Source organism: Danio rerio, chromosome 2, assembly GCF_052040795.2.
Source record: "Danio rerio strain M-AB ecotype USA chromosome 2, GRCz13ab, whole genome shotgun sequence".
NCBI lineage: Eukaryota > Metazoa > Chordata > Actinopteri > Cypriniformes > Danionidae > Danio > Danio rerio.
The window spans coordinates 58,034,441-58,047,532 of NC_141022.1; the positions used below are offsets into that span (position 1 = coordinate 58,034,441).

Below are 13,092 nucleotides of genomic sequence, written 5' to 3' on the forward strand. Positions count from 1 at the left end.
CCGCTCAAAAAATCCAAAAAGTGTTTTGATAATTTTTGATAATATTCCTATTTCCTACTTTATTTCCTTGACTCTTCTGTTGTTGCATAGTGTACTAAGACTGATGGGAAATAAAAAGTTGCTATTTTCTTGGCTGATAAGGCTAATAACCATAGAGTGTAAAAAATGTGGACGTAGCATCCGTGACGTCACCTATAGGTTTCTGAAGAACCCAAAAGAAGCTACCTTCGCCATTTTGTTTGTACGTCATCACACAAACCTGAGGTGCCCAAAAAAGTGCAAAGAGACAGAGCGTCATTGGAGCTACCAACACTTGCTAGCATTTTGCTTAGACAGGCTTTTCTTTGGAAGAAACATTTAATGCTTTACTACCTGTGACTCATTTGTGTTCTTACCACATGTGTTTGGTTGTATACTATATCAATAAAGTGTTTATTCTTTTAAAAACACTGTTGTAATACATTGAGCCACTAAACATTGTTCTTATACCGTTTTTTTGCAGGAGGAAAACGCAAATTTCTTCCAAACACTTCAAATATAGTCTGTGTTAGTAAATGTAAAGCTATTGATGAAATCCAGCATAACACTGTATGACAACACTTCAGATGACTGTTCTAGAGCCTACAGCTAATCAATCTGTCAGATTCTGGAGTGCATTCAAGCACTAAAGAAAATTATAAATGATAAATGATTTTAAATTAAAAAAAAAATTATAGATATAAGTATATAATTTCACTCACCTGGGAAATGGAGGCAACTTGAATGGTTTGTGAGCACAATTAAGCGCACACAGCATCCCATATTATCTGATAATTGTAGGAAATAATTCCAGAAGGCAACTGACTGTGTAAAGCCACATTAAACAAAAGAAAAATATGATGTATATGCAGAGTTCAGCGGCTAATCAGCTGGAATCAGCTGAGGTGAAGTGACGGTGACCAGCAAGACCTAGCTGTCACTCAAGTGGCCCCGCCCTTAATTATAAAGACTTAATATAACTTAATATAAAGAAAATGAAAAAAATTCACCCCCCTCACAGTTGTCATGAAGTGTAATTTTAGCTATATATGTTGCAGGCCCCGCCTCCGGAGACCCAGCAGACAGATTACTGTTTAACTGTAAAACAGGATAATGAAATGAAAACCAAGGAGTCACGTCTGCTCCCTTGCAGCTCCTCTGGCGATCTGCTCATTTATTGTACAGCATCAGAAAATAACAATAAATTTGCTTTTTAAATCATTCACAATTCACAATAAACTGTCTGTCTCTCACATTTTGTCACTTTAGAACAGGTAAAATCAACCATAGATGTACATATGAAGCTGTAAAACTAGTATTAACTCAGCAATACTCAGATTCTCAGTCAATGTGAACTGAACTGCACCATTTTCTCTCATATAGAGGCATTTTCAGAGAACCCCCTTAGCTGCAGCAGCTCTCTGTGCTTCCCTTCAGTGAGTGGTCACGTGACCATTAAGCGCGCCAAACGCGAGTGCTGAGTGAGCCTCACGGAGCTTTTTAACCATAATAAATTAACTCTTTGCATGTCTAAACAGGTGGCTTTTGCCTTAAAATAAATATTACAATAACATAGACTGCTATAGCGATCACTGGAGCACACTTAACAACTTATTTTTGTACATTAGTGCAAACATAACATATAATCGGTACTAAAACATACTCTTAAATAACCTCAGACACTTGTACATATTCCACACATCAAAATAGTACACATTCACTGTAATATTATGTTTAGTTTGTCCATATTTACCTGTAAAACAGGATAATGAAATGAAAACCACTGAGTCACGTCTGCTCCCTTGCAGTAGGGATGGCTGACGTGAAACTGTTGTTTCAACACAGTGTCGAGATCCCGAATCGCAAGTGTTTCGAAACACTGCACCGAAGCATGATCCGAAACACCCAAGTTTCGAAACACTTGGTCACGTGACAAAAGCGATTCAAAGCATCGATCATTTCAGAGGCGTTTCAAGACCTGGAGAATCTGCATTTGACTGGCATGATCTTTATTATGACTCTGACTTCTATGGCCTAGTGGACCGTGCGTGTGCACTATGGTACTGTATTTCAAATTTATTTTGCGTTCGAATCTCGACTAGTACTGTTACTGTTTTATGGTGTAGCCTAGATAGGATACAGCTGCGGATATGCCATCAATTTAGCATCATTTTTGTAACACTGTAAAACAATAATTCATATTTTTACAGTACTGTGATGGGTTTAGGTTTTGGATAGACGTTAATAAAATACAATGGGAAATTTAATTAATAATATAAATAATTATTGTTAACTTCTGGCCACAACTGTATCTGATCTAGTAACAACCCTGTTTTATGAACAAAACAATACAAATTTATTTACAAGGTGTTTATTCGTATGTCAGAGCAATGTTGAAACAAAACGATACAATAACAAAGCATTACCAACTGGTATTTAAGCATTTCAAAACAATGTCTGGATTCGAACCCATTATTCCCGCACGGTAGTCACAAACTCTAACCGCTCGACTAAACCATTTGATGAATCCTGGCTACAAAGTGGGGTTTGATACCTCAATTTGCTCAACTGTTCTTTGCTGAAGCTGTTTCAGTGAAATACAAATAAAATGACCACTAGGTGTCACCGTAGAGTGGTGTTTCGAAACGTTTCGAAGCTTCGACACATTTGCTTCGATAGTTTCAGTGTTTCACGAAGCCTCGCTTTGCCCACCACTACCTTGCAGCTCCTCTGGCGATCTGAGGGAGCGCGCAGTTCACCGTGGTGGTTTCCGTGGATCGAGTGTCAAAATAAAAGTCCTCTCCATGAAATTGCAAATGTCCACTATTTTGCAAACTAATACTGCACAAACATATTTTAAAACTTTTAAACCCATCTTATTTAAACAAAACAACACAATTGTATATACACTTTGTGTGTATCACATATACACCAAATCCATCTTTTGTACCTGGCTGTAAACATGTTTTTATCAGCTGTAAAATAGCAAATTTACTATTGCAGTCAGTGAACATCTGGAGTTCCTGGAGCCAGCCCCCAAAAGGCGAGTCGATGAATTGCAGTTTCAGTTACTTGGCTTCACGTGGGAGAGCAGAAGGTTGCTGCTTGCTAATAACTGTAGTCTCGTTCTGGCATAATAATCAAGGATTTTTGATGCTGTGCCATGGCTGCAGTATGGGCAATATTATTATGCCTCATCTGAAAATAGTCTCCAGCTAGATAACTAGGGAATTATACAAATAATAACTATTACAATGAGTCGAAGGAAAATGATTGAATTAATAAATAAAAGCAATAATAATTGTTAAAAAGTGATAAAAGATAATCCTCTGAGCAGTAATGTTGTTTTCTCTGTACAGGCGTGTGACAGTCGGCGTGTTCTGCATGCGCTACGGTCTCTGCTGGAGGAGTTCAGGGCGGAGCTTCGGGAGGAGGCGGGGCGACGCTGGCAGCTGCAGCAGGCGTTAGCCAATGAGAGAGCGGCATGGGAAATACAGCGCGCGGAAATGAGGAGTCACATCAACACGGTATAATTTATAACATTACATTACAGCAGAGTCACCTGCAGACTTAGGTTCAGATCATACAGATTATGTTTTTTATTTCAGTTTTTTTTCTATGTAAACACCTGATTGATTGATGTGGGTGATGTTTCGTGAGTCTTTTGAAACGTCTCACTCGTGGCTTCTCCACTTAACCATTAGACTGTGGTCTGTGTGGGTCCTATTGCCCCAGTATAGTGAAAGGGACTCTATACTGCTCAGTGAGCACCGTCTTTCGGATGAGATGTTAAACCGACTCTCTGTGGTCATTAAAAGTCCTAGCATGTCCTTTGAAAAAGAGTAGGGGTTTAACCCCGGCATCCTGGCCAAATCTGCCCACTGGCCCCTGTCCATCATGGCCTCCTAACCATCCCCATATCATAATTTTCTTCATCACTCTGTCTCCTCTCCACCAATCAGCTGGTGTGAGGTGTGCAGTCTGGTGCAATATGGCTGCCATCGCGTCATCCAGGTGGATGCTGCACACTGGTGGTGGATGAGGAGATTCCTGCCAAAATCTATAAAGCACTTTGAGTGTCGAGAAAAAAATATTAAAAATTATTATTATTAATGTATTGTGGGAAATATTAACTATTAGATTAAGCACGGATCTGAACTTTGGATACCATCAAGGTAAAGCCTGGTTTATACTTCTGCGTCAAGTGACCGGCGTAACCATCAGCACATGCAACGAGCGTAGCTGTGCATTTATACTTCTGCGCGCTGTCTCTGTTGGTCTGCATTACACTTACGAAACGCTAGTTGGCAGTGAGGTGTAAATGTTCCTCTATGTCGTTTCTTTGCTGCTGTTTTGCTTTACCTGAACACTTCGTGGATGTACAAGTGGCTCAAACTCGCTCATTTTGAGGCAGGAACCGGCGGACGTGCTACAACTTTAACTATGAGGTAAACACAAAACAAAACTTTCCATCCGGAGCTCCTTCACGGGACTCCACACTTGTAAACAATCGCTCCATTGGGCTCCCGCCCAGCTCTCGCCATTCGCGCGGCTCTTGGTCCCGCCCAGACTCGTCAGCGCTAGCAAGCCGACCAATCACAGAGCTTGTGCTACGCGTCGTTGCGACGTGTAGTTACGTTTTTTGAGAGGTGCACGTCAGTGACGCCGACGGCCACAGCGAAGGGCTATGCGTCAACACCGTAGCATGCGCGTGCATTTGACGCAAAAGTATAAGCTTTTGTAGAAGAAGTATAGTCTTAACTCTGGAATACTCATTTTGACATACTGTGTTTTGGGCAACACAGACTCATTGTGAAATATGTACCTTTGTCTACATTTCTATAGAGTTTGTCTACGGGGCAGGATGATGCCATAGATGGCTTCTGCTCCTTTAGCCATACCAGCTAACCTCCATATAGACAACTTTTCAGGTGTTACCAGTTTGGCCAGTAGCTCACTGCTTTTGTTAGTGGACTTAAGATGTGGAGCACAGTTGGCCGCGATGACAGGGTTCTAGTCTGGAGAAGAACAGTTCCAGACAGGGGCGCCCCCCACATCTAACCCCCCCCACCCCTACACACACACACACACACACACACACACACACACACTTTTAAAATGTCCACTCCACATCTGGTTTCGGAAAGCAGGTAAAACAAAAGCAAAAATAAATAAATAAATAACAAACTGAAAATGTGGTGAAATCACGCGGCCGCAATGGCTTTCTTTTTCTAGATTGCTCTTGAAAACACTATGGGTTGGGCTTAGGAAAGGGGGTGGATGGATGAGTCGGTCAGTCTGAGTCAGTTGACTCAGCCTTGGCGGCTGAAGTGCATATTGCGCCCTCTGGTGGATTTGTGCAAGAGTAATTTGATCATCAAAAAGCATACACAGCGGCCTCTGGCGGATTTGCAAAAAAAATAACTGCAAGCAGATGTACCTCCGGTTACGTATTTCGCTGTGCCCAGAAATGTAGACCTCGGTATGTATTCGCAATGAGCCTGGGTTGATTTTGGCACACACTAATTACATTTTTCTTAAAACTATTTAGGATGGATAGGTGTCAACTTAAAAGAATTTCAAATTTTACACATATCGCGGTTTATTAATCTCAGTTTAAAAGCAATGGACCAATCAGAAGAACTGGGAGGCGGAACAAGGGTTGTGAGCTTCTTTTTACAATAGCAAGTTAGAATGTGAGAATGTATGGGTGTTTCTCAGTACTGGGTTGCGACTGGAAGGGCATCTGCTGCATAAAACATTTGCTGGAATAGTTGGCGGTTCATTCTGCTGTGGCGACCCCTGATAAATATGGGACTAAACTAAAGTTCTTCAGCCCTTTCATCAATGTTTAACGTGACTTTCTGGAAGGTCAAATGACTGAAATGCCATACCTGTAATTACATTTTACCTAAACGTGAATCTAGTAAAGCAGCAAGTGTTAAGACATTAAGGATCTGCAGTGGAACTAATTTCTGCTCTGTTTTGGTTTCTGGGGGAGTTAGTTATCTTTAAATAGATGGTTTATTTATGGAGTGCTGCAGTTTGGCTGTCAAACATAGTCACAGTCTATTAAAAGAAAGGAGATGTCAGAGGAGCCCTGCTCATTCACACAGCAAGCGGATGTAGGAAAGTCTGACTGGACATTAGAAAGGTGTATTTGAACTTGATGAACCACATTTAACTTTAAACGTTACCTAGTTTAATTGAAAAATATATAATTAGTATGTGATGATGTGTCAGAAGTTGTTTGGATTTAAACTCTCCCATACTGTTTATTCCATTCTGTGCATAATACTCTATTTACCTGTAGTTAATCCTCTCTTTTGTTTGCTAAAAATAACATTAAAACGGTATTACAACGTTAAAACTGTATGCAGCACTAATAATAGAAACAACATGAATAATAGCAATCATTGCAGTAATAATAATAAATACAAAAATTGTATAATAATAATAATAATAATAATAATAATAATAATAATAATGATATTTGAATGTTTGATTTAGTAAGGGGACTTTTGTAAAAACCTGAGAAATCAAATAAAGAAATTAAAATCATCATTTCATAATAAACTATTCACATTCTGAATGTTAAATTGAATAAGTATAATTTAAAATACTACTACTAATAATAATAATAATAATAAATTATAATAATTATATCAGTAGTAATGATGATAATAATAATATTAATAAATATTTAAGTAAAAAATTGTATTAATAACAAAAAAATAGTTATTCAATTATACAATAATAGTATTTAATTCAGTTAGTTGAAATAAAAATCAACAATAATAATAACAATAATACATATTTTATAACATAATAATGTTATTATTAATATTTTGAATAAATAATTCAGTACGTGGAATTTATAATAATAATAATAATAACAATAAATGTTTAATTTAGTAAGTAAAATAAATACATAAATAAACAAATATTAATAAATATTTTATAATATACTTCTCATGATTTGAATGTTTAATTCAGAAAGTGGAATTTAAAACAATAATAATAATAATAATAATAATAATAATAATAAATATTTTTTAGTAAGCAAAACAAATAATATTATTAATAACTAGAAGAACAAGTATTTAATTATATAATAATAATGTTTAATTCAGTTAGTGAAATAAAATAAATAATTAAATAAATAAATAAATAATAATAATAATAATAATAACAATAATACATTTTGTATAACATAATAATATTATTATTGATATTTAAAATGTTTAATTTAGTTAGTGGAATTCAAAATAATAGTAACAATAAATGTTTTATTTGGTAAGTAAAATAAATAAATTAATGAATATTACAATAATAATAATAATAATAATAATAATAATAATAATAATAATAAAATAATAGTATTTAATTCAGTTAGTAAATAAATAAATAATAATAATAATAACAATAATATATATATGTATATATATATTTATATATGTATGTATATATATATATACATACATACGTACACACACATATATATTTAAGTGGAAAAAATAATAATACAAGATAAAATATACATATAAATGTATAAAAGCTGTCATTTTAAAGGTGCAATGCATATTGGGATACAGTGTTCCACACAGTGGCTTCTGGTTGTAAATTTTAGGTTATTCACAATTTAGTACTGTGCAATTTGGTTGATCTTTACATTCATAAAATCTGTGTATACTGTGCCTGCTTTACAAAGCAAGTATGAGTGGCATATCATTGCAAACATGATGCGTGCAGACATGTAGACAGGTGTTGAGAATTAAACACTTAATCAAATGCTATTGGTTAATCCATGTCTGTTTGTAATTGTAACGTCCAAGTAGATGTATGCTCCATTTATTCCTCTGCTGTGTTTCCTCCAGCTGCAGGATGCCAGAGGGGATTCTACAGATGCAGATGAAGGTGCAGTTTCTACAGGTGAGCAATTCCAGCGTTATGGACGTGACGCGTGCAGTAGGAATTGAAATTCACAAAGAATATATAAGTTTACAGTATATCAAACCACTGTTTATATTTTTCAAAACATTTAACCGCAGTTAAAGAACTAAAAAAAAGTCAATATTGTATTGATGGCAAGGTTGAAACTTGCATGGAATTGCTCAGATGTTTTACAGCTGGAGCGGGAAGAGCAGCGCCGCCTACTGGCCGACAGTCACAGCACGGCACTGGAACTGCGCTGGAAACTGCAGCACGGAGAAAAGCGCTGGACTCGAGAGCGCAACGAACTTCTGGAGCGATTTGAGAAAGAGCGGCAGGAATGGGACCGCAGCTTACGGGACATGCACCGCAAGATGGAAAAGGTTTGGTGTCAGAATTATTAGCCCTTCTGTTCAATTTGAATTCTTATATGTTTTTTCCCTATGTTCAGTTTTTTTTTCAACACATTTCTAAACACAACAGTTTTAATAACTCATGTCTAATAACTTATATATTTCATTTTTGTCATGATGAAAGCAAATAAAATATTTGACTAGATATTTTTCAAGATACTAGTATTCAGCTTAAATTGACTTTTAAAGGCTTAAATCCAGGTTTAAACTTCTGCGTTGAGTGATCGGCGTGCATTTATACTTCTTTCTGTTGCTCTGCAATAACACTTCCGAAACACTAGATGGCAGTGAGGTGTTAATGTTCCTCTGTGTTCAGTTTCTTTGCTGGTTTTTTGTTTTTTTCTGAATGCTTTCTTAATGTACGTACAAGTAGCTCAAACTTGCTTATTCAGAGGTAGGAACCAGCGGACATGCAACAACTTTAATTGTAAGGTAAACACAAAACAAAAGTTTCCATCTGGGGCTCCTTCACGGGACACTTGTCAGCGCTACCAAGCCTTCACAGAGCTTGCGCTATGTGTTGTTGCGGCTTGTAGTTAAATTTTTTGAGAGGTGTACGTCAGCGACGCCACAAGGGCAACACGTCCACGGAGCCGGAGCATACTCATTCGCTTGACGCAGAAGTATAAATCAGCCTTAACTAGGTTAATAAGGCAAGTTCGGGAAAAAAAAGCAAGTCATCGTATAACAGTGGTTTGTTCTGTAGACTATGAAAAAAAATATAGTGTAAGTAATAATATTGACCTTAAAATGATTTTTAAAAAATGTAAAACTGCTTTTATTCTAGCCGAAATAAAACAAATAAGACCAGAAGAAAGATTATTACTATGAAATACTATGAATTTTTTCTTGCTCTATTGAATTTCTCTTGAGAAATGTTTGAAAAGGAACAAATATTTCGCATGAGGGCTAATGGTTTTGCCCTCAATTAAAGATTAAATTATTCTTATTATCATTTAAAAAAAGGCGAAGCTGTGGCGCAGTAGGTGGTGCTGTCGCCTCACAGCAAGAAGGTCGCTGGGTCGATGGTTTGAACCTCGGCTCAGTTGGTGTTTCTGTGTGGAGTTTGCATGTTCTCCCTGCCTTCGCGTAGGTTTCCTCTGGGTGCTCCGGTTTCCCCCAAAGTCCAAAGACATGCGGTACAGGTGAATTGGGTAGGCTAAATTGTCCGTAGTGTATGAGTGTGTGTGTGTGGATGTTTCCCAGAGATGGGTTGTGGCTAAAAGGGCATCCGCTGCGTAAAAACTTGCTGGATAAGTTGGCGGTTCATTCCGCTGTGACGACTCCGGATTAATAAAGGGACTAAGCCGACAAGAAAATGAATGAATAATTTTAAAAACTGCTAAGGTCAATATTATTACCCTAAGAAATGGTTTTTTTTTTTTTTTCTTTTTTCTTTCTCGGTTGGCTATTATATGGAGCCAGATCAGTCTCAAAAATAATACATTTACAAAAAATAATTTGTACATCCAAAACGTAACTCACAACATTTACAAAATTCAATTCGTACATTTAAAACACAATTCATGAGTTCAAAACACGATTCATAAATACACAAAATTAGTTCATAAATTCAAAATGATTCGTAAATACACTAATTCAATTCATAAATTCAAAACACGATTCGTAAATACACCAATCCAATTTGTGAATTCAAAACACGATTCATAAATACACAAATTTAGTTCGTAAATTCAAAACACGATTCACAAATACACAAGATTCACAGAATCCAATTCGTAAATTTAAAACATGACTTGTAAATACAGGGAATCAAATTCATAAATTCATGAGTTCAAAACATCATTCATAAATACACAAAATTAGTTCATAAATTCGAAACGATTCGTAAATACACAAATCCAATTCGTAAATTCAAAACACCATTCGTAAATACACAAATCCAATTTGTGAATTCAAAACACGATTCATAAATACACAAATTTAGTTCGTAAATTCAAAACACGATTCACAAATACACAAATTTAGTTCGTAAATTCAAAACATGATTCACAAATACACAAATTCAATTCGTAAATTCAAAACACGATTCGTAAATACACAAATCCAATTCGTCAATTCAAAACACGATTCGTAAACACACAATTCCAATACCTAAATTCAAAACACAATTCGTAAATACACAAATATAATTCAAAACACGATTCATGAACCACGTTATGGCGATTGACCATTGTACAACATCTCATTTCTCATAAGACACGTTCTGTGTTCTCGCTCTTTCGAGTTTTTCAGAGGTAAATTGGCTGGAACGCTCTCCACAAGTATGCGAGTCCATTCTCTGCATTCTAGGAATTGAGAAATAGCCCTAGAGTCTAGTAGTAGAGTCTTGAACACCTTGATTAGTTGAATCCGCTGTGTTTGATTAATTTTGGATGAAAACTGCAGAGCTGCGGCCCTCCAGGAATTGATTTTGAGACCTACAGTATGCTTTGTAAGGTGCTTGCTTATGCAGAGAGTGGGAAGCTCACAACATCTGCTCTCTTTCATCCCAGATACAGAAAGATGCTCTTCAGTCAGATGAGGGCGCAGCACATGTCTTCTCCCCTCAGGAAAGCCCTTGTAAGGCTCCCAGATCTCCACGTTCCCCCTGCACTGCAGCACACACTCGCTCACACTCCGACTCCGAGGCCACACTGGAGGAGAAGGGAGCAGTAGGAAGACCCAGGCCCTGTGAGGGACCCCGGCCCCCAGAGAGCCTGTTTCTGGATGCCCTCTCCCTGGACCCCCTGAGCGAAGCTGAGGTTCCCCCTCCATCACGTCTGGAGAGTGAAAAAAGGTTCCCCCACCTGAAGGAAGTAAGAGACCGAGTAAGACATGAGTTCACACTGCACGATGAGGCGCATTTCATGTCATGTTTTGGGGGAGCTTGCCCTTGTGTGGTCGACTTATGATGTTGGCCACCAAATAAGTATTTTTGTTTTGTGATCATAATCCATCTTCTCTCTGACTCTTTTGCTGGTTTTGCTCTTGTAAAAGAGTTCTTTATGCAAATCACTACTGTTATGATTGCCTGACATCTTTGCATGTGAAATGAGTGAGAGTAATTGCACACAGAATGGCAAAACAATCTGCATTCAAACGTGATGCACAAACTCTCAACATACTCCAACACAACTTTACATTTTAATATAAAATATGCTGTAAAAAGCGATTAGTTGACTTCTCCTTTTCAAAAAAGTGAGTAAACCCAGTGCTCTGCAATTAAGTTACTTCGTTCATTCATTTATTTATTCATTCATTTTCTTTTCAGCTCAGGGCCTACTCACACTATGCTATCCGAACCGTGCCCAAGCCCATTTCCCAGATCGTTTTAGAAGTGTGTGTGCTCTGAATTGGGCTCAGGCATGGTTCACTTGGCCGGCCGTGGCTCGGTTGGAAGAGGTGTGCCTGAGCGCGGTTCACTTGGGCTTTGGCGCTGTACGTTTGTGTGTGAGTGCAAAATGTCCCTGAGTCCGAAACTGAAAGTGAGACGTGACTTTTAAGGCAGTGTTTTTTCAACTGGTGGGTCGCGACCCAAAAGTGGGTCGCGGGAACATTTTAATGGTCGTGCACGCATTTCAAAATAAAAGTCAAAATGAAATGAAAATGTTCCCGCGACCCACTTTTGGGTCGCGGGAACATTTTCATTTCATTTTGACTTTTATTTTGAAATGCGTGCACGACCACACTACCGTTTTACATGTGAAATTTTTTATGTAATTATAGCAACAAATAATGCGAAGCGCAAGTCCGACCAGGAATATTTAAAGTATGGATTTACATATATTGATGACAAAAAAAGACTTTAAGCCTCGGTGTGTCATAAGTAGCGAGGTGCTCTCACAAGAGAGCACGAAACCTTCTAAATTAAAACGACATTTAGAAACCAGACAACATGTTTTATTAACAGTGCAGTTTAGTTCATGGTAACTAAACCTTTCCGTAACCTAACCTTTTTTTACAGTATTTGTTGTTTTTACTTTGTAATATTTCTATAATTTTATATATTTCGTTAAATGACAGCAATAAAATATTGTTTATTTGTAAGTCTTGATGTTTTTTTATGATTTATCTGTCACTACTTGTGTATGTTAACAAATAAATACAAATTAATTATAATTCCTAAAATTGTAATATAGTTCCTAAAAATTTGGGTCGCGGCTTGATGACCATGTAAAAATGTGGGTCACATGGCCAAACCAGTTGAGAACCCCTGTTTAAAGGGACTGTTTGATACGGATTAATTAATCTTTCTTACTGTTCGATTAACGCAAACTGTCATGGTTTATTAAAGACGCAAACCCCTCACTGCACGACAGCTGCACCTTCAGCAAACCACCTAATTCCTTCAGCACGAGGACTTTATGATTGTTAATAATGGCTGTTCTGTTCGGTGAAATATTTGACTGTGTGTCACTGCATATTAAACGACTACAGCGATATAACTAAAGAACTGTGCTGAGCGAAAGCGCTTACTGAACAGCACAGCATCGATGACGTGAGCGTGTCCAGGCCCAAATGTAATGTGAGTGCGGGCCGTCGGGGGAGACGGAAGGGGGGACAAGCGTGCTTTGGTCTGGTTCAAGGCAACTGTGCATAGTGTGAGTACGCCCTTAGTCTGTTTATTAATCTGGGGTCACCACAGCAGAGTGAACCACCAACTTATCCAGCACCTGTTTTACACAACGGATGCCCTTTCAGCCACAACCCATGACTGGGAAATAAG

General features: G+C 37.5%; 1 protein-coding gene and 1 long non-coding RNA gene across 7 annotated transcripts in view; one reads left to right on the plus strand and one right to left on the minus strand.

The window, feature by feature from the left end:
* The window catches only part of LOC147846549 (uncharacterized), a 1,651,758-nt gene that overhangs the window by 1,485,677 nt on the left and 152,989 nt on the right, over positions 1 to 13,092 (minus strand). The gene's annotated exons all lie outside the window — the stretch shown is intronic.
* mtcl1 (microtubule crosslinking factor 1) overlaps positions 1 to 13,092 on the plus strand; it is a 133,700-nt gene that overhangs the window by 95,567 nt on the left and 25,041 nt on the right. For 4 of the 6 annotated variants that reach the window (XM_087241412.1, XM_087241408.1, XM_087241410.1 and 1 more), the window contains 4 exons: positions 3,378 to 3,545; positions 7,896 to 7,950; positions 8,137 to 8,333; positions 10,880 to 11,194. In XM_087241412.1, coding sequence (XP_087097538.1) covers positions 3,378 to 3,545; positions 7,896 to 7,950; positions 8,137 to 8,333; positions 10,880 to 11,194 — 735 coding nt within the window. The remainder of the gene's footprint in view (positions 1 to 3,377; positions 3,546 to 7,895; positions 7,951 to 8,136; positions 8,334 to 10,879; positions 11,195 to 13,092) is intronic. The other 2 variants (XM_087241409.1, XM_087241411.1) reach the window with 1 other exon arrangement.